At 42.8% G+C, this 22,517-nt stretch overlaps 1 protein-coding gene across 1 annotated transcript in view; it reads right to left on the bottom strand.

Moving 5' to 3' along the window:
• LOC118385597 (rap guanine nucleotide exchange factor 1-like) overlaps positions 1 to 9,578 on the bottom strand; it is a 100,039-nt gene extending 90,461 nt beyond the window's left edge. Inside the window, exon 1 of the mRNA XM_052521649.1 lies at positions 9,198 to 9,578. Coding sequence (XP_052377609.1) covers positions 9,198 to 9,225 — 28 coding nt within the window. The 5' untranslated portion in view covers positions 9,226 to 9,578. The remainder of the gene's footprint in view (positions 1 to 9,197) is intronic.
• Positions 9,579 to 22,517: the final 12,939 nt, after the last annotated feature.

Here is a 22,517-nt window from a genome sequence, read left to right as displayed (position 1 = left end):
GTAAGCATTCATTCAAACAGCACTTTCGTGCGTTTTGCCAGCAGCTCTTCGCAGTGCTTCAAGCATTGCGCTGTTTATGACTTCAAGCCTATCAACTCCCGAGATTAGGCTGGTGTAACCGATGTGAAATGGTTAGCTAGTTAGCGTTTCAAACGTCACTCGCTCTGAGACTTGGAGTAGTTGTTCCCCTTGATCTGCATGGGTAACGCTGCTTCGAGGGTGGCTGTTGTCGATGTGTTCCTGGTTCGAGCCCGGGTAGCGGCGAGGAGAGGGATGGAAGCTATACTGTTACACTGGCAATACTAAAGTGCCTATAAGAACATCCAATAGTCAAAGGTTAATGAAATACAAATGGTATAGAGAAATAGTCCTATAATAACTACAAACTAAAATTCCTTCTTGGAATATGGAAGTCTCATGTTAAAAGGAACCACCAGCTTTCATATGTTCTGAGCAAGGAACTTAAACGTTAGCTTTCTTCTCCAACACTTTGTTTTTGCACTATTTAAACCAAATTGAACATGTTTCATCATTTATTTGAGGCTAAATTGATTTTGATGTATTATTTTAAGTTAAAATAAGTCTTCATTCAGTATTGTTTTAAATTGTCAAAAAAAATTAATGAAAAAAAAAAATATATATATTTTTTAATAGGCCGATTAATCGGTATCTGCTTTTTTTGGTCCTCCAATAATCGGAATCGAAAAATCATAATCGGTCGACCTCTAACACACACAAAAACAAGGCATTACCCCTTTCTGCGCTGTGTAATTACACAATGATGGTCTCAACCACCTCAATTATGGAGCCTCTCTCTCTATGCGAAGCTAGCAGCACACCAGGGTATCTCGGTTCACACACTGCTAACTGGCTGAGCCAAAGAGGCAGTTATTACGAAGTTACAAATGAACAGGGCTAATGAGGCTAATGCTAAATATCGCAAGTAAATGTTGCTGCTACTTTTCACATGGCACAGACAATCAAAGCCACGGACTAGTTTGAAACAAAACTGACCTAGAATGAGTGGAATCAATGTTTTTTCAATTATTTTCTACAATTGAGAAAAGCCTGACCAAAGTTAAAGCCTTAACATGCAAACCTCACCGGCCACATTGCACGAACAGTAGTCAAGAGCTAAAATAGAACTTGGTTCTATTTGAGACGCTCCATGCGCTGCAAGTCCCCTCCTTATTGGATATCAGGATGATACAAACCCACGTGGATGCTTGAAGGACAAACGAGGAGAGATTAACTAAAGATAAGAAATTAGATATACAGCACATTTTCAAATCAAACAAGTGTAGACTTTACTGTGAAATGCTTACTTACAAGCCCTTAACCAACAGTGCAGTTCAAGAAGAAGAAAATATTTACCAAGTAGGCTAAAATAAAAAGTAATAATAGAAAGTAACACAATAAGAATAACAAGGCTATATACTGGGGGCACCGGTACCGAGTCAGTGTGCAGGGGTACAGGCTAGTTGAGATAATTTCTACATGTAGGTGGGGGCGAAGTGACTATGCATAGGTAACAAACAAACAGCGAGTACTAGCAGTATACAAGAGAGGGGGTGGTCAATGTAAATTGTCCGGTGGCGATTTTTATGAATTGTTCAGAAATCTAATGGCTTGGGGGTAGTTGTTGAGGAGCCTTTTGGTCCTGGACTTGGCGCTCCAGTACAGCTTGCCGGGTGGTAGCAGAGAAACAGTCTATAACACCGCCTATTATATAGGTCCTGGACGGCAGGAAGCTTGGCCACAGTGATGTACTAGGCCATTTGCACTACCCTCTGTAGTGTCGAGCAGTTGCCATACCAGGCGGTGATGCAACCGGTCAGGATACTCTTGATGGTGAAGCTGTAGAACTGATGATCTGGGGACCCATGTCAAATCTTTTCAGTCTCCTGAGTCTCGTGCCCTCTTCACAACTGTCTTGGTGTGTTTGGACCATGATAGTTCGTTGGTGATGTGGACACCAAGGAATTTGAAACTCTCAACCCACTCCACTACAGCCCTGTCGATGTTAATGGGGGCCTGCTTGGCCCGCCTTTTCCTGTGGTCCATGATCAGCTCCTTTTGTCTTGCTCAAATTGAGGGAGAGGTTGTTGTCCTGGCACCACACTGGCAATTCTCTGACCACCTCCCTATAGGCCGTCTCATCGTTGTCGGTGATCAGGCCTACCACTGTTGTGTCGTCAAACTTAAAGATGGTGTTGGAGACGTCGTTTGGCAGTCGTGGGTGAACAGGGAATACAGGAGGGGACAAAGTACACACCCCTGTGGGGCCCCAGTGTTAAGGATCAGTGTGGCAGACGTGTTGTTGCCTACTTTTACCACCTGGGGGCGGTCTGTCAGGAAGTCCAGGATCCAGTTGCAGAGGGAGGTGTTTAGTCCCAGAGTCTTTAGCTCAGTAGTCAATGAACAGCATTCTCACATAGATGTTCCTTTTGTCCAGGTGGGAAATTGCCTCATCTGTGGATCTGTTGGGGCGGTATGCAAGTTGGAGTGGGTCTAGGGTGTCCGGGAGGATGCGGTTGATGTGAGCCATGACCAGCCTTTCAAAGCACTTCATGGCTACCGACGTAAGTGTCACGGGGCGGTAATCATTTAGGCAGGTTACCTTCGCTTCCATTGGGCACAGGGACTATGGTGGTCTGCTTGAAACATGTAGGTATTACAGACCCGGACAGGGAGAGGTTTAAAATGCCAGTGAAGCGCATGCTTTGAGGACACGTCCTGGTAATCCGTCTGGCCCAGCGTCTTTGTGAATGCTGACCTGTTTAAAGGTCTTGTTCACATCAACTACAGAGAGCATTATCACAGTCATCCAAAACAGCTGGCGCTTTCGTGCATGCTTCAGTGTTGCTTGCCTCGAAGCAAGCATAAAAAGCATTTAGCTCGTCTGGTTGGCTCGCGTCACTGGGCAGCTCGCGGCTGGGTTTCCCTTTGTAGTCTAATAGTTTTCAAGCCCTGCCACATCCTACGAGCGTCAGAGCCGGTGTAGTAGGATTCAATCTTAATCCTGTATTGACTCTTTGCTTGTTTGATGGTTCGTCTGAGGACATAGCGGGATTTCTTATAAGTGTCCGGATTAGTCTTCCACTCCTTGAAAGCGGCCAGCTCTAGCCTTTCGCTCGATGTGGATGTTGCCTGTAATCCATGGCTTCTGGTTGGGATATGTACGTACAGTCACTGTGGGGACGTCATCATCGATGCACTTATTGATGAAGGCGATGACTGAGGTGGCGTATTCCGCAATGCCATTGGATGAACCCCGGAACATATTCCAGTCTGTGCTAGCAAAACAGTCCAGTAGAGTAGCATCTGATCACTTCGGTATTGAGCGAGTCACTGGTACTTCCTGCTTCAGTTTTTGCTTGCAAGTGAGAATCTGGAGGATAGAATTATGGTCAGATTTGCCAAATGGAGGGCGGGGGAGAGCTTTGTATGCATCTCCGTGTGTGGAGTAGGTGTGGTCCAGGATTTATTTTTTTCTGGTTGCACATGTGACAGGCTGTTAATTTGGTAAAACTGATTTAAGTTTGACTGCATTAAATTCCCAGGCCACTAGGAGCACCACTTCTGGATGAGCATTTTCTTCTTTGCCTATGACCTTATAGAATTGGATGAGAGCGGTCTTAGTGCCAGCTTCACTTGGTGGTGGTAAATAGATGGCTATGAATAATACAGATGAGAACTCTCTTGGTAGATAGTGTGGTCTACAGCGTATTATAAGTTACACTACCTCAGGCGAGCAACACCTCGAGACCTTAATATTAGACATCGCGCACCAGCTGTTAATGACAAAAGACACACACACACACACACACCCCTTGTCTTACCAGAGGTAGTGTCTTTGTTCTGCCGGTGCATGGAAAATCCCGGCAGCTCGATATTGTTAGTTTCTTCGTTCAGCCACATCTCAGTAAAACATAAGATTTTACAGTTTTTAATGTCCCGTTAGTAGGATAATCTTAATAGTAGGTCTTAAATTTTATTTTCCAATGATTGCACGTAAGAGAACGGAAGGCATTGGGAGTTTGCTCGCTCGCCTCCGGGTTCTCAGAAGGATCCCTGATCTGCAACCACTTTCCCGGCGTCTTTTCTTCACACATAGGTGGTGGATCTGGGCCTGTTCCAATGAAAGCAGGATATCCTTCTCATCAAACTCGTTCAAGGAAAAGTTTTTCCAGTCCGCGGTGAGTAATCTCTTTTCTGATGTCCAGAAGTTATTTTGGGTGATAAGATACGGTAGCATCAACATTATGTACACAATAAGTTAAAAAATAAGTTACACAAAAGGCAAAAAAAAAAAAATATGTAACAATTGTTTGGGAGAAAACGTCAGCCATGTTCTTCAGCGCCATCTTTTCAGTTGGTCATTTATAATAACAATGTGCAAACACATTTCCTCATTGAGGCTAATACTGTTTTAAATCTATCTGAAGCTGGTGGATGAAACGAGATGGATGAAACAATGAGACGACTCGGGGTTGAGAGCCCAGGCCCATGCAGTCTGCTCTGCACAGGCCAGGCTGTGGAGAGCTGTTGCTAGTGTACTCCTCTGGCTGGCTGGGTCCACCCTAAACTGCAGTACAGCAAATGAGCACCTTTACAAATGCCGCAATACACAAAAAGCCCAGGGAGGAATGTCCCCGGTGCTGCATTCCAGCCAGCACTTCTATTTTTCTTTACATAAAAGCTCTAAAAACAGGATGGCTTTGAATGGCTTGACTTTGAGAAGAAAATAAGGTTTTTCCATCCATCCCAAAAGAAGAATATATTCAAGCATGGAGGCATTTAGCGCAATAAAAAAAAATAGGCCTACTGAGGTGCAAGAGTGAAACAAACTAACAAATACTTCCATTGGTCTTCATCTAATCAACAAATCAAGTAAAATAAAACTGTTCAACCAACAACCACTGTAAATAGAAATGCTTCAATATGAAACATGATCAGTGTTTGGGGATCACCATACATCCCCATAGTTGTGCAATTACTGTTGATGTGACCAGGTGTGTGTTGGTTTAAACCACCTGATTGTTCCTCATCTAGATCTCCATGTAAAGATTCTGCATCTTCAGAAGAGCCTTGGCTCCTCCAGCTTGTGTTTCCTATCTAGGAGTCCTGCAGTCCTCCATTCAGACACTTGGTCCAGGTTGTCCAATTTGACACAACCTTGAGTTACTGTCCAACAACTGTTTACAGTCAGCTCAGGGGAATGTAAGCTAGGCTACCTAGATGATGATCACCGACAAATTCACAGAGTAGAAGTCATTTCACAACTGTTGTTGACAGTCAAGCTTCTGCTGTAAGTGTGATGAACTCGACGTAGACAGAAGATTGGCCAATTCAGAGTCTACATGTGTCCATGTTAGTCACTCACTAAACTGCCGTCCTTAGACCACAAAACATGGGTAGAAAGATCATAGGAATAGAATATCCTTAACGATGAGCTGGCTCAAAACTTTCCCTGAATCACGAGAGGTTGAAGAAGAATCCTGTATAAGTATTGAGAAATGGGCTTCAGGAGTAACATACTCCAGTCTCCTTTAGCAGAGGTTCTTAGTAAACAAGTCCAGGCCTGTCATCAAGGGAAGCAAGTCCTTGGCTGTCTGTATCAGTGACATCCAGAGAAGGATTCATTGAATATTGATTGGCATTTAGATCTAAGGGGTGGGAGGTCAGACCCATGATGTAAATACAGGGATCAAATCGCTTGGGTCCTACTGCATCAAATGACCGAACACCACAGATAACCAGGAATTCATTGGAACCGGGGTGGATGCTGCACAACCCCTGAGAGAATCGCTTCAGTGCTAAATGGATCTGTACAAGAGGGGTTTCATAAAAGAGTACAGGGTTGCAACTCCTAGCACAATTTTTACTGGGCTCCCCAACTGATGCCAACAGTGTCCTCTGTAAAGCACTCTGACCATGAAAATCTTCTGTTGGAAGAACAGTACTCCGTCAGTTGCTCTCCTCCATCTATTTGTTTATCCCATCCTTGGTTCCTCCAGATAGGACAGTACTCCGTCAGTAACTCCATTCCAACCAAGTCTCCAGTCGGTTTCCGCCCTCTCTGGCTCCCCCTCACACTTGTGTGCTCCCAAACACAATTAAAGCACATCTAAGGTCTACAGAGTAAGTGAAAGTCTCTCATTCCAAGGGACCGCTAAAATACTCAAAATTGCAGCACCACGGCTTATAGCTGAGCACTCTTTCAGTCACCAACACCTACATGAACCCTGTGAGACAACCTGTTGTCATAATAAAAGCTACTTGGTATTGTTTGTTTGTAGCACACTGGAGAAGGGAGATTATCTCTAGTCTATACAGTGCAGCAGAGGCAAAATATATTTTTTTATGCCGCCAGTATCGCTGTGCCGCCTGCTCATCCAGAAGACTTGTGGTCTGGTCTGTAAGGCGTGTGCACGCATGCACACACAGCTAGGGGTAGGGCAGGCAGAGAGGCTAAAATAAGGAAATGGATGGATCAGTTACACTGTGGCCGGCTGCTCCATTGGCTCTGTCCGGTCAGACAGAAGTCACTGAGCTAATTATAAAGCCTGTGTTTCTACACGGACACTATTACTAGCAGTGATATGACATACCACCACTGCCCGCTTACATCGGCTATCTCTATTAGAAGTCGACCGATTAATCGTAATGGCCGATTAATTAAAAATATTATGTAATACATTTTAGAATAAGGCTGTAACGTAACAAAATGTGGAAAATGTCAAGGGGTCTGAATACTTTCCAAATGCACTGTACATACACTCTCCCCCTTTAGTTCAAGTATTGCCCGGTATCAAGGAATTGGACAAATTCTCTCTACCCGACCATAAGACCAAGTTCTCTGAAGATTCCTCTTACAGCCCACACAGACACCCTTTTATCTTTCCTTCATTCCCTCCCTCTCTGGGGGAACAAAACATGTGCTTTTCTCCAGCTCTCCTACAGTAGCTACACATCCAGCCCTTGTGCCACTGGTGTGCCTCAGCTTAGTTTGTTTCCATGGCGCCCAGGCCGGGCCTAGTCCCTCTTTCCAGCTTACTTGCATCCAACATAGTGTGTCTGTTTGCCCTGCCCTGGAGGGACAGATCTGGAATTGATGGACACATATAGAACAGAGCGGCAAAGACAGCAGACTGAACAGGTGACCTGGTAAACACGCGCAGGCGGACGGACAAACCCCAAGGGACCAGCCAGGCAGCCACACATGGCATAAAGTCATTCTCATAAGCGCAGAAAACATTTACTATATTCGGAAAGTATTCTGACCCCTTGACTCTTCCCACATTTTTCCAACCTTATTCTAAAGTGTATTAAATAGTTTTTTTTTCTCATCAATCTAAACACAATACCAAAGTGAAAACAGGTGTTTAGAATCTTTTGCAAATGTATTATAAATAAAAACTGAAATACCTTATTTACATAAGTATTCAGACCCTTTACTATGACACTCAAAACTGAGCTTAGGTGCATCCTGTTTCCATTGATCATCCTTGATGTTTCTAAAACTTGGGAGTCCACCAGTGATAAATGTAATTGATTGGACATGATTTGGAAAGGCACACACCTGTCTATATAAGGTTGACAGTGCACATCAGCACAAAAACCAACCATGAGGTCAAAGGAATTGTCTGTAGAGCTCAGAGACAGGATTGTGTGAATATTTATGTGTGGACAAAATGCAGCCTTTAATGTCATATCACTCTGTCATACATATGCACAAATCTAGGGCAGCTCAGACAATCAACCTGGTCTCAGAGCATTTAGTATTATTCTGTACGTAAATCTGTGAGGCTCCATTTAGTATGATGTTTTTTCATTGAACGGTATGTTATTTTTTGGATGTCCATCACCCATTTCGTATGATATGTTACAAATTACAATTTGCAAGTTACGAATTTGCACAACATACTAGATGTTACGAATTTGCTATATGTAAATGTCACGAATTATAGCTAGGTGGCCACTGTTAGCTAGCTTGCTGACATTAGCGAGGCTAGGGGTTAAGTTTAGGAGTTTATAAAGTTAGCTAACATGCTAAGTAGTTGCTAAAAAAGTACTATGAAGTTAGGGGCTAAAAATCTAAAGCTGTTCATAATGAGATTTGAACTGCTGCCTTTGGGTTGTTAGATGTTTGTGTTATACACCCACCCAGCCTTAAGTAACCATACCAAACATAACATACTAAATTCTGTCTTGGATTTACGTACAGAATAATACGAAATTATCTTAGACCAGGTTGCAACAATCCAATGGCTCTGCTACTGCCATAAGAACTAATAGACATACAGTCGGAAACTTTACATCTGTTTGGTGGCACGTCTCTCTGTGGACAACACACTCCCACCACTGCCCAATGTGTAACCGTGAGCTGCAGGAATCACCGCGGGGGTCAAGAGGCGAAACAGAGAGACAGCTGGAGGGGTGGGCTACTAGCGGAGGCCTCCCATTGTACCGAACGCCATATTCCTAGATAAGGATGCCTTCACTTTGTATTACACATAGTGCACTTTTGCATCACAGCGTGGACACTGTAAATATTGTGTCAGACAGTGCTGCAACACATGTTATTGCAAAGCAGATATGCCACGTGCACAATGGAAAGTCAATTTGACAACACCGGGAGGGCGGGTGTGATACATTAGTCCGGTGTGATTGCAACCCCAGTTAAAGCTGGAGGTCAAATTGAGTTACTTAGCCAGCAAATAAGTTGTCTAGCACAGAAGATATGCTTGTTTGCTGTGTGGCGTTGCCCCACCGGTTTAAAAACGTAGCCAGCACAGCTGGTTAAGCTAAAATTAACCAGAAAATCTGGTATCTAGATGAAGTTGAGCGAGCTAATACTTAGTTATTTCTTCCGAGTACTAGCACCATTTGAACGTTAGTAACGTTACTATCTTACAAGCTAAGGAAAAGTGCCAACGTTAGTTAGCTATAATGTTGTTGGTCAACATACGCTAAACTGGCGAACATTTCTACACCGTTACCCCGACACAGCCACGGTGTGGAAAACCCGTTTACTCTACCGGGTAAGAAAACGTGTCCTATGGAAAATATGTGAAGAGTCCCGGACGCAACGAGACCCCGAAAAGCCGGGCCTACCCGTCCCCAATGTGTGTGATATCCCCGTCCCCAGGATAGAGCGGTGGTATGAGGCGCCAGTCGGCTGGACTGCTTACCTTGCTTGCTCTCTATTTTCCCCGACATTTCGTCGCCAGCAGTGATTTCAACTCGCAATAAAAAAAAACAACAACAAGAAAATGTCGCGCCGTGTCTCCCTCAATTATCTCCGCATTGTCGTTTCACACGTGTCCGTGAGATGAATTCGCTGGAGGTACGAGACCAGATTTGTGGCACACACATGTACATGAAACGATGTATTAAACTGTTTCTTCTCGGTCTCCCAGCAATTTTCACTGAGCGAGGAGCTGAGACCGACACAGCACTACCGTGAACCGTGTGTCCTCGACATGGACAGCAGCGCCTCCTTGCGCCTGGAGTTAGCTACGTAATTTGGTCAGCAAGCGGGTGGGTTTCAATTTCAGTGGAAAGTGCCCCCTGTGGCTACGATCTGTGAAGACTTTTGGGCTGCTCAGAGGTAGAAGGAGCAATACAATTAAACCATTTATATAACAATACTCTGACCAAATACTATAGGCCTATATAATTGTTGACAGATATATACTGAAAATTTATACTGGATATTTTACAAACTAAGTATTGTATACGTATTTTATATTATAAGCCTTATAAAGTACAATTCTGTACGAGGTCTCTGTCTGTCAACCCCGGTGGGCCTAACAAACCAGGCTAGCCTACATGATCTTGGTTTAGTGCCAAAATAAATTAACTCACAAAGCAGCATGTCTAGCATGAAAAAGTCAGTGTGTGAGAATGCCCTTATCTTCTTGTTCTGAATAATTGATCTGACTGGATCTGCATTCCCTTCTGTCAGTGTTTAGTGATCGGGATCATCCTTTATCCACCCACGGCTATCCCGAGGGGCCAAGGGAGAAGCCATATAATTAGGAATTAGAATACCAATACTAGTCATTTGGGAGAAGCATGGGGTGGAATCTTGGACCTCAAAGTGAAGAGGTTGACATTGACCTGACTCGAGCTTTTCTCAGAAATCTAAGCATACCTTTGTTGTTATAGTACCTCGTCCTTCAATGTGTGGAGTCAATCTTAATTGCAGCAGAAATATTCATAGTGTGAGTGAGTGTGTAACATGTCACAGGAAGCAGGTCTGCCCTCTGACTTTAGGGAATGTATGTCTCGAGGCTATGGTGAGTGTTGATGCATGTATGTGTGTGGGTGTGTACACTGTGTGTGTGGAATGCATTTGCTGAGGCTATGGTGAAATCACAGAGAGGAAAAACAGAACAATGAGTTCCTGAGCAGAGACAGGCCTGTCAGGACAGGCTAGAGCTCTGCTCACTGACAGAATAACTGGCCTCTAGTTGTAGTTCCTTCTCTATGGGTGCCTCAACATACAGCAAAGCCAATGCCTCTGTCAGTTTCTTCACTGTAGCTGTAAGCTCCGCTGATTAGGCAATGCAATTTCATAAAAATGTTTCATTGGCTGCACGCTAGTTTTGTTTGATAGTGTCAACCACAATAGCCCAAAGCCTAGGACCAAGAGGCATTGAGAGGTAGCCTTTAGTTACTATACTCCCAGCCCCTGGAAGAGCCTGACAGAGAACCTGACGGGGGTCGAAACAGTGGACATATTTAAAAGAGATCTTAAAACACACCTTTTTAGCTCTGCTTTTCCTTGGGGTGGTTTGTAGTCCTTCAGTTTTTATTGTTATTCTTTAGTTTTTTTTTTATCCTCTGATGTTTGTTGTGTGGTAGATATTTCTGTTTTCATTTATATAGTTTTTAATGTTTTTTTTTTCCCCCAGTGAAGCGCATTGCATCTATGTCTGAATTGTGCTATATAAATAAAGCTTGATTTGAATGTGATGTAGAGAACTTAGTGTACTTTGTACAGTGGTGAGTAAAATGACCAACTTTGCCCAGGGAAAGTTTAGTTGGAAAGTGAGAAAAAAAGGAAGAGAAAGTGGAATGTTGATCATGTTGATGCAGCTATCTGTTTCTAGGAGGGTAGTCAACTCAACGGTTGGTCACTTTATTGATATGTTACACAGAGCATCCCAATCTTAGTCCTGAGGACCAAAAGGAGTGCATATTTTTGTTTTTACCCTAGCACTACCACATTTGAACTAATCAACCCATCAGTCCTTTGATTATTTGAATCAGGTGTGTTAGTGCTAGGGCAAAAAACAAAAATGTGCACCCCTTTCGGTCCCCAGAACCAGTATTGGGAGGATTGGGAATAATTTCACATAGTGCTACAGCCACTGCTCATATTTAATCCAAACAGTGACAATGTAACCTATTTCATAACCTTTCTACTATAGTGGTTACCTGGAAGTTGTGTTGTTGTGTTACCATTCTCGGTAGAATCCAAGATTGTGCAGTCAGTTTTCCCAGTTTCCAGGCTAGAATAGCTACTGGCTGACACCTAGAGGCCATACGTTGACAACACACCCAGAGTTCCAAAAAAAAGAAAAGACAGTGCTGCCATTCATTTATTTTTCCACCAAGTGTCGCTCACGTGCTGCGTTAGAAACGTGTGTTTAGAGCAGAACTGCACTGTCTCCATTGAACAAAATGTGGAGTTGGATTGAGTATAAAGGAAGGGAAAGGGGGATACCTAGTCAGTTGTACAACTGAATGCGACTCCGGGATGCTGGCCTTCTGGGCAGAGTTCCTCAGTCCAGTGTCTGTGTTCTATTGCCCATCTTAATCTTAATTATTTTTAAGGACAGCAGTCAGGCTCGGGTCAGGGACAGGCAGAGTTCAGTAATCCAGAGGTGGAGCAAAGGTACAGGACGGCAGGCAGGCTCGGGGTCAGGCAGAGGTCGGTAGTCCAGAGGTGGGTCAAAGGTACAGGACGGCAGGCAGGCTCAGGGTTAGCGGCAGGCAGAGTGGTCAGGCAGGTGGGCTCAGAGACAGGACAGGTAAGGGTCAAAACCAGGAGGACGAGAAAAAGAGAGACAGGGGAAAAGCAGGAGCTGAGACAAAACGCTGGTTGACTTGTCAAACAAGACGAACTGGCAACAGGCAAACAGAGGGCACAGGGATAACTACACAGGGGATAATGGGGAAGATGGGTGACACCTGGAGGGGAGTGGAGACAATCCCAAAGACAGGTGAAACAGGTCAGGGTGTGACAGAAATAACACATATGGAATCATGTAGTAACCAAAAAAGTGTTAAACAATTCAAAATATATTTTATATTTGAGATTCTTCAAAGTAATCACCCTTTGCCTTGATGACAGCTTTGCACACTCTTGGGATTCTCTCAACCAGCTTCACCTGGAATGCTTTTCCAACAGTCTTGAAGGAGTTCCCACATATGCTGAGCATGTTTTGACTGCTTTTCCACCACTCTGTGGTCCAAATCAACCCAAACCATTTCAATTGGGTTGAGGCTGGGAGGATTGTGTAGGCCTGGTCATCCGATGCAGGACTCCATCACCCTCCTTCTTGGTCAAACAGCCCTTACACAGCCTGGAGGTATGTTGGGTCATTGTACTGTTGAAAAACAAATTACTGTCCCACTAAACGCAAACCAGATGGGATGGCATATACCCGCATAATGCTGTGGTGGTCATCCTGGTTAAGTGTGCCTTGAATTCTAAATAAATCACTGACAGTGTCACCAGCAAAGCAGCCCCACACCATCACACCTCCTCCTCCATGCTTCACATTGGGAACCACACATGCAGAGATCATCCGTTCACCTACTCTGCATCTCACAAAGACATGGCGATTGGAACCAAAAATAAAAAAATTGGACTCATCAGACCACAGGACATTTTTCATCGGTCTAATGTCCATTGCTCGTGTTTCTTGGCCCAAGCAATTCTCTTCTTATTATTGGTGTCCTTTAGTATTGTTTTTTTGCAGCAATTCGACAATGAAGGCCTGATTCATGCAGTCTCATCTGAACAGTTGATATGTGTCTGTTAAGCATTTATTTGGGCTGCATTAGAGGCTGGTAACTCTAATGAGTCCTCTCCAGCAGAGGTAACCCTGCATTTTCCTTTCCTGTGGCGGTCCTCATGAGAACCAGTTTCATCACAGTGCTTGAAGATTTTTGCGACTACACTTGAAGAAACTTTCAAACTCTGAAATGTTCCGTATTGACTGACCTTCATGTCTTAAAGTAATGAAACACTAATTTCTCTTTGCATATTTTGAGCTGTTCTTGCCATAATATGGACTTTGTCTTTCACCAAATAGGGCTATATTCTGTATACCACCCTTACCATATCACAACACAACTGACTTTTTTGGTCACTACATGATCCATATGTGTTATTTCATAGTTTGGATGTCTTCACTATTATTCTGCAATGTAGAAAATATAAAAAAATAATAATAAAACCCTTGAATGGGTAGGTGTGTCCAAACTTTTGGTCCCCCCTGGTTTTTACACTGTTGCTACTCACTGTTTATTATCTATGCATAGTCACTTTACTCCTACCTACATGTACAAATTACCTTGACTAACCTGTACCCCCGCACATTGACTTGGTACCGGTACCCCTGTATATACCCTCATTATTGTTATTTTATTGTGTTACTTTCCATCTTATTTTTTACTTTAGTTTATTTAGTAAATATTTTCTTAACTTGATTTCTTGAACTGCATTGTTGGTTAAGGGTTTGTAAGTAAGCTTTTCACAGTAAGGTCTACCTACACCTGTTGTATTCGGCGCATGTGACAAATTTGATTTGATTTGATGATTCCAGAATTTTTCCATGCACCAAAAAATATATTTCTTTCAAATTATGTACACACATTTGTTTACATCACTGTTACTAAACTTTTCTCCTTTGCCAATATAATCCATCCACCTGAAAGGTGTGGCACATCAAGAAGCTGATTAAACAGCATGTTCATTACACAGGGACATCTTGTGCTGGGGACAATAAAAGGCCACTTTAAAATGTGCAGTTTTGTCACACAACACAATGTTACAGATGTCTCAAGTTTTGAAGGAGCTTGCAATTGGCATGCTGACTGCAAGAATGTCAACCAGAGCTGTTGCCAGATAATTTAATGTTAATTTCTCTACAATAAGCTGCCTCCAATGTCATTTTAATGAATTTGGCAGTACGTCTAACCAGCCTCACAACCGCAGACCAAGTGTAACCACGCCAGCCCAGGACCTCCACATCCGGCTTCTTCACCTGTGGGATTGTCTGAGACCAGCCGATGAAACTAAGGAGTATTTATGTCTGTAATAAAGCCCTTTTGTGGGGAAAAACTCATTCTGATTGGCTGGGCATGCTTCCCTAGTGGGTAGGCCTATACACTCCCAGGCCCACCTATGGATGCACCCCTGCCTAGTCATGTGAAATACATAGATTAGGGCCTAATGAATTCATTTCAATTGACTGATTTCCTTATATGAACTGAAACTCTTTAAAATCATTGAAATTGTTGCCTGTTACGTTTATATTTTTGTTCATTTTATTAGACATTTGTGTAATTGAGAAATAATGAATCTAATAGAAATAATGAATCCTTTTTTGTGCTTAAAAGCTACATTTGATGTCATATGACGCTTTACCGCTTGCTCTGTAACACGAGTAGTATTTTGATTTCAATAACAATTTTTTTACATTAATTTATTCATATTGAAAAATATAAACATGAATATTGACTAAATAAGAAGTTGATTTGGCTAATGTTATGTCAAACATAATATACCCAATGGGCATATCAACGTTCCGGAATGGGATCTCTGCTACTTTTAGAGTCATGATCCAAGTCAATGGAGTGAATGCGAAAATGTATAAAAAATGGTCGCCCTCTGCTGGTGATTTGCAGGATAGTTACATTGATGACCACACTAACTTTAATTATGCTTTTTAATGATACAACTGTCAAATTTATGTCAACAATCCTTCCTCCAAATGACTCTTCTAAGGATTACATTTCGTGAAAATCACCCAAATCATTTATTTATCTATTTCACCTTTATTTAACCAGGTAGGCAAGTTGAGAAAAAACAAACATACAGTCAATAATACAGTAGAAAAATAAGTCTATATACAATGTGAGCAAATGGTATTTTTTAGCTCTCGTTTTGTGAGGAATCACCTGTATGAATCAAATAATCAGCAATAGAGCTGAACTGATTCTGACTGCTGGACTCTCATCTGGTTTAACTTACAGCCTTATTTTAAAATTGATTAAATTGTTTTTTCCCTCTTCAATCTACTCAGTACAGAGGGAGCAGAGAGACAAAGCCCGTGTTTGATTTCCATAATGGTGGGCTCAGAGCAGAGAGTTCAAACCCAGGCTTCCTTTAACCTTGCGCCGGCCACCGAGACTCTCTGTCCCTCACACGTCAGAGAGCCGAGGAGAGAGGGAGGGATCAATGGGGCTTGAATACACTGAATACATTTTAGGAGGACAAAAAAACTAGAACAGCCAACAACAAATGAAGTCCCCTGTCTTTGGCCCCTCTGCAATGACACAATCATGGACTGCATTTCTCAGAAGCGTTTTGTTCAATGGCGGAATTAAGATGTGCGACCCGAGATATAGTCGAGGTGGGGGTTTGAACCACGGGCGATAGATTCTGGAGGTCTTAATTCAACGGCTCAGACACAAGAAGTGTGTGGCAGGGACTCCATAAAATCATGGATTATAAAGGGAAAACCAGCCATGTCTTGCTACCGGACAAGCTAAACACCTTCTTCGCCCGCTACAAGAGAAACACAGCCCCCGCCGCTCCCGAAGACTGTGAGCTCTCGTGAGTAAGACATTTAAGAAAAGGTAGGCAACAACACCACTACGCTGATCTTCAACACAGGGGCCCCACAATGGTGTGTGCTCAGTCCTCTCTTGTATTCCCTGTTCACGCATGACTGTGTGGCCACACATGTCTCCGACTTAATCATCAAGTGTGCAAATGACACAACAGTGGTAGGCCTGATTACCAACAACGATGAGACAGCCTACAGAGCGGAAGTGAGGGTCCTAGCAGAGTGGTGCCAGGAAAATAGCCTCTCCCTCAACATCAACAAAATGAAGGAGCTGATTGTGGACTTCAGGAGTCAGCAGAGGAAGCACGCCCCCATCCACATCGACAGGGCAGCAGTGGAGAAGGTGAAAAGCTTCAAGTTCCTCGGCGTACACATCACTGACAATCTGAAATGGTCCACCTACACAGGCAATGTGGTGAAGAAGGCGCAACAGCTTCTTCAGGAGGCTGAAGAAATTTGGCATGGATACTCACAAACTTTTACAGATGCACCATTAAGCACATCTTCCTGGGCTGTAAAACGTATAACCAACTGATATGGCAACTGCAACGTCCGCAACCGCAGGGCTCTCAAGAGGGTGGTGTGGTCCCAACACATCACTGGGGGCACACTGCCTGCCCTCCAGGACATCTACAGCACCCAGTGTCACAGGAACACCAAGAAAATCATCAAGGACCTCAGCCACCCCAGCCACGGCCTGTTCTCCCATCCAAAAGGTATGGCCAGTACATGTGCATCAAAGGTGGTACCTAGAGACTGAAAAACAGCTTCTATGTCAAGGCCATCAACCTGTTAAATAGTCACCACTAGCCGGCCTCCACCCAGTACCTTGCACTGAACTTTAGTCACTGTCACTAGCCGGCTACCAGCCGGTTACTCAACCTTGCACCTTAGAGGCTAATGCCTATGTACATAGTGTAGACATGCAACACTGGTCAGTTTAATCATGTTTACATCTTGTTTTACCCACTTCATATGTATATACTATAATCTAGTCCAGGCCTAACCTATTTGGCTATTGCTGTACATATACATACATTCACAGATACACACGGAGACAAGATCAGGGGACAAGGCGAGCCATAGAACGACACTTACTCAGACCCACACGTATCCACACCCTGTTTCCAATCTAAAATTGTGTTATGTTGTATCTGTCTGTTTTTTTCAATATTTAGATCATAAAACATTTGATTCTTCTGTTCTCTTAACGTTGGAGTATGATTCTACTTCCAGTATTAAAGTAACAGCTTTGTCAATATAAGTGACAAAAATAATATTGTCCAACCCATTGGGTATCTCACCACACCCCCATATATTATGTCTTCAAATATGCAGATATCCGGATTAAAAGTACAGTTACATTGTACAATTTCTGATAGCCAGCTTTCTAACCATCACTTTTGGACTTTATAGCACTCCCAGAAGGCATTCATTATTGAGTCTGTAGTATATATATATACCAGGTATGCCCCTGGGTGGATATACAGTAGATGGCAGCATAGGCCTCTCCAACTCAGCTACTCCTTAAATATTCTATTTCTCCTTTTGTGAAGTGTTGCTCTTGAAGGAAAACCACATCTGCTAACGATCTCTTTAAATATTCAAGAGCCTTATGCTTATTTTTTTTTGCCACCATGAAGCATGTGCAGATTATTTTTGTGTGAATATTTTTGTATTGTTTTAAAAAAAAAATCCACACTCCAGATACAAATTTATATAAACAACAACTTACAGACGCACACAAACAACGACTAAATATGTCATAAGGTAGTAGACATCCCATGGATATGGAAGAGTCATGGTATGAATACATAGTTGTCCGTGGCTGTTGGTGCCGTTTAAGATGAGTAAGGACAATTTTTTCATGAGCATGGCCTTATTTCTATTACAGTATATTGGATGACTATCATTCATATTCCATTCAGGTTCAATATAACAGCGATAGGTTTAGGTTACTACACGATAAAAACATTTTCCCTACACCCATCATGAGCTTGCTACAACCTAGCCTATGAATAAAAGTTTACAACGTACATTAAGTGCACATAGGTTGAGAGAAACATTTGACGTGACAGACAGTAACACATGGACAGAGAGTGACACATTCTATACCACTTTGCACACTCTTGCCTGCATCTAGCTGGTCTAAGCTGTAATCATTAGTCCAACAGTTGCAAATGAGTGTTTCTGTGGGACATATTCAGGTATGTTTATCCCCGTTTCGTTACATTTGCTTCCGTTTAAGAAACATTTTTTCCAACAGAATAGGTGGAATGAATACACCCCTGATCACAAGAAAACACAGTTCACTGTCATAGCAGCCACGTTGTATACCTTCTCGCATCTATGCACTCACCTCGACTCACATTTTCCCTTTGCTTGTGGACTTCATCAGCTGTATGTGACCAGGTGAAAAAAACATTCCAAGACAAACCATATCATAACCACTACACACAGCCTGCATCGTTGTCACCATATTAGCTAAAGTAATGTCATAGTCAACATAGAGAATATAACTAATGTGTTAGTAAACTCGCTACAATCATACAGTAACGTTACAGTGTACAGTCAGTAAGCAGTTTAGCACTTACACCAGCGGGCCCCGGGTGGCAATAAATGTGTAAAACCAAAAGCTTACCTTGACTTGAAATAGTTCCAGTGGTATGTTGGATAGTCAGAGCCAGCTACAATGCATTGCAGAAGTATTCATCCCCCTTGGCATTTTTCCTATTTTGTTGAATTACAACCTGAAATTTAAATGGATTTTTATTTGGATTTCATGTAATGGGCATACATAAAATAGTCAAAATTGTTGAAGTGAAATGATTTATTTAATAAAAAAATAAAAAATTCAGACAAATATAAAATGGAAAATAAAGTCCACCTGTGTGCAATCTAATTGTCACATGGTCTGAGTATATATACACCTATTCTGAAAGGCCCCAGAGTCTGTAACACCACTAAGCAAGCAGCACTATGAAGACCAAGGAGCTCTCCAAACAGGCCAGGGACAAAGTTGTACAGATCAAGAAGTACAGATCAGGGTTGGGTTATAAAAAAATATTAGAAACTTTGAACATCCCACGGAGCATCATTAAATATATTATTAAAAAATGGAAAGAATATAGCACCACAACAAACCTGCAAAGAGAGGGCCGCCCACCAAAACTCACGGACAAGGCAAGGAGGGAATTAATCAGAGAGGCAACAAAGAGACCAACGATAACCCTGAAGGAGCTGCAAAGCTCCACAGTGGAGATTGGAGTATCTGTCCATAAGACCACTTTAAGCCGTACACTCCACAGAGCTGGGCTTTACGGAAGAGTGGCCAGAAAATTAGCAAACTCGTTTGGTGTTCACCAAAAGGCATGTGGGACTCCCCAAACATATGGAAGAAGGTACTCAAATCAGATGAGACTAAAATTGAGCTTTTTGACCATAAAGAAAAACGCTATGCTAGCATAAACCCAACGCCTCTCATCGAACCGAGAACACCATCCCAACACCATGTTTTTCATCAGCAGGGACTGGGAAACTGGTCAGAATTGAAGAAATGATGGATAGCGCTAAAATCAGGGAAATTCTTGAGGGAAATCTGTTCCTCTTCCAGAGATTTGAGACTGGGACTTCCAGCAGGACAATGACCCTAAGCAAATCAAATCAAATCAAATTTTATTTGTCACATACACATGGTTAGCAGATGTTAGTGCGAGTGTAGCGAAATGCTTGTGCTTCTAGTTCCGACAATGCAGTAATAACCAACAAGTAATTTAGCTAACAATTCCAAAACTACTGCCTTATAGACACAAGTGTAAGGGGATAAAGAATATGTACATAAAGATATATGAATGAGTGATGGTACAGAGCGGCATAGGCAAGATACAGTAGATGGTATTGAGTGCAGTATATACATATGAGATGAGTATGTAAACAAATTGGCATAGTTAACTTCTTCGAGATAGGGGGTGCTCTTATAATTTTTGGATAAAAAACGTTCCCGTTTTAAACAAGATATTTTGTCACGAAAAGATGCTCGACTATGCATATAATTGACAGCTTTGGAAAGAAAAAACTCTGACGTTTCCAAAACTGCAAAGATATTATCTATTATTATTTGTGATTTTCATGAATAGTTAACGTTGCGTTATGCTAATGAGCATGCAGCGATAATTACACTCCTGGAAACAGGTTTTTTTCGTAGCCAAACATGATGAACAAAACGAAGCGATTTGTCCTACACAAAGAATATTTTTGGAAAAACTGAACATTTGCTATCTAACTGAGAGTCTCCTCATTGAAAACATCTGAAGTTCTTCAAAGGTAAATGATTTTATTTGAATGCTTTTCTTGTTTTTGTGAAAATGTTGCATGCTGAATGCTAGGCTTAATGCTATGCTAGGCTATCAATACTCTTACACAAATGCTTGTTTAGCTATGGTTCAAAAGCATATTTTGAAAATATGAGATGACAGTGTTGTTAACAAAAGGCTAAGCTTGAGAGCAAATATGTTTATTTCATTTCATTTGCGATTTTCATGAATAGTTAACGTTGCGTTATGGTAATGAGCTTGAGGCTATAAATAGGATCCCGGATACGGGATTGCTCGTCGCAACAGGTTAAAGTGGCTAGTGATACATGTATTACATAAGGATGCAGTAGATGATATAGAGTACAGTATATACGTATACATATGAGATTAATAATGTAGGGAACATTATATTAGGTAGCATTGTTTAAAGTGGCTAGTGATATATTTTACATCATTTCCCATCAATTCCCATTATTAAAGTGGCTGGAGTTGAGTCAGTGTGTTGGCAGCAGACACTCAATGTTAGTGGTGGCTGTTTAACAGTCTGATGGCCTTGAGATGGAAGCTGTTTTTCAGTCTCTCGGTCCCAGCTTTGATGCACCTGTACTGACCTCGCCTTCTGGATGATAGCGGGGTGAACAGGCAGTGGCTCGGGTGGTTATTGTCCTTGATGATCTTTATGGCCTTCCTGTGACATCGGGTGGTGTAGGTGTCCTGGAGGGCAGGTAGTTTGCCCCCAGTGATGCGTTGTGCAGACCTCACTACCCTCTGGAGAGCCTTACGGTTGTGGGCGGAGCAGTTGCCATACCATGCGGTGATACAGCCCGACAGGATGCTCTCGATTGTGCATCTGTAGAAGTTTGTGAGTGCTTTTGGTGACAAGCCGAATTTCTTCAGCCTCCTGAGGTTGAAGAGGCGCTGCTGCGCCTTCTTCACGATGCTGTCTGTGTGGGTGGACCAATTCAGTTTGTCTGTGATGTGTATGCCGAGGAACTTAAAACTTACTACCCTCTCCACTACTGTTCCATCGATGTGGATAGGGGGGTGTTCCCTCTGCTGTTTCCTGAAGTCCACAATCACCTCCTTTGTTTTGTTGACGTTGAGTGTGAGGTTATTTTCCTGACACCACACTCCGAGGGCCCTCACCTCCTCCCTGTAGGCTGTCTCGTCATTGTTGGTAATCAAGCCTACCACTGTTGTGTCGTCCGCAATCTTGATGATTGAGTTGGAGGCGTGCGTGGCCACGCAGTCGTGGGTGAACAGGGAGTACAGGAGAGGGCTCAGAACGCACCCTTGTGGGGCCCCAGTGTTGAGGATCAGCGGGGTGGAGATGTTGTTGCCTACCCTCACCACCTGGGGGCTGCCCGTCAGGAAGTCCAGTACCCAGTTGCACAGGGCGGGGTCGAGACCCAGGGTGATGACGAGCTTGGAGGGCACCATGGTGTTATACTGCTAAAGCAACACTTGAGTGGTTAAAATGTCTTGGAATGGCCTAGTCAAAGCCCAGACCTCAATCTGTGGTATGACTTAAAGATTGCTGTACACCAGGGGAAGCCATCCAACTTGAAGGAGCTGGAGCAGTTTTGCCTTGAAGAATGGGCAAAATCCCAGTGGCTAGATGTGCCAAGCTGATGGAGACATACTCCAAGAGACTTGCAGCTGCAATTGCTGCAAAAGGTGGCTCTACAAAGTATTGACTTTGGGGGGGGTGAATAGTTATGCACGCTCAAGTTTTCAGTTTTTTGTCTTATTTCTTGTTTGCTTCACAATATAAATATTTTGCATCTTCAAAGTGGTTGGCATGTTGTGTAAATCAAATGATACAACCCCCCACCCCAAAAATCTATTTTAATTCCCGGTTGTACGGCAACAAAATAGGAAAAATGCCAAGGGGGGTGAATACTTTCGCAAGCCACTGTAGCGAACATAGCATCCCTCTTTTTGAGCCTGTTATTTGAGTAGGCTAAGCCAGCTAGTTGTCTTTCTGTCTCTTTGAGTCAACTACTCACCACATTTTATGTACTGCAGTGCTAGCTAGCTGTAGCTTATGGTTTCAGTACTATATTCATTCTCTGATCCTTTGATTGGGTCGACAACACGTCAGTTCATGCTGCAAGAGCTCTGATAAGTTAGAACACATACTCCGGGAAGTTGTCATAATTACTGTGTAAGTCTATGGAAGGGGGTGAGAACCATGTGCCTCGTAGGTTTTGTATTGAAGTCAATGTACCCATAGATGGAAGCTAGCTGTCCTCCAGCTACACCATGCTGCACCCTACACCCTAGTGCTGTCCTCCAGCTACACCATGCTGCACCCTACACCCTA

The sequence above is a fragment of the Oncorhynchus keta genome, chromosome 6 (genome assembly GCF_023373465.1).
Source record: "Oncorhynchus keta strain PuntledgeMale-10-30-2019 chromosome 6, Oket_V2, whole genome shotgun sequence".
In the NCBI taxonomy this organism is placed as follows: Eukaryota; Metazoa; Chordata; class Actinopteri; order Salmoniformes; family Salmonidae; genus Oncorhynchus; species Oncorhynchus keta.
Note: the sequence above shows the minus strand (reverse complement) of the source record. Positions and strands in the feature narration are given on the sequence as shown.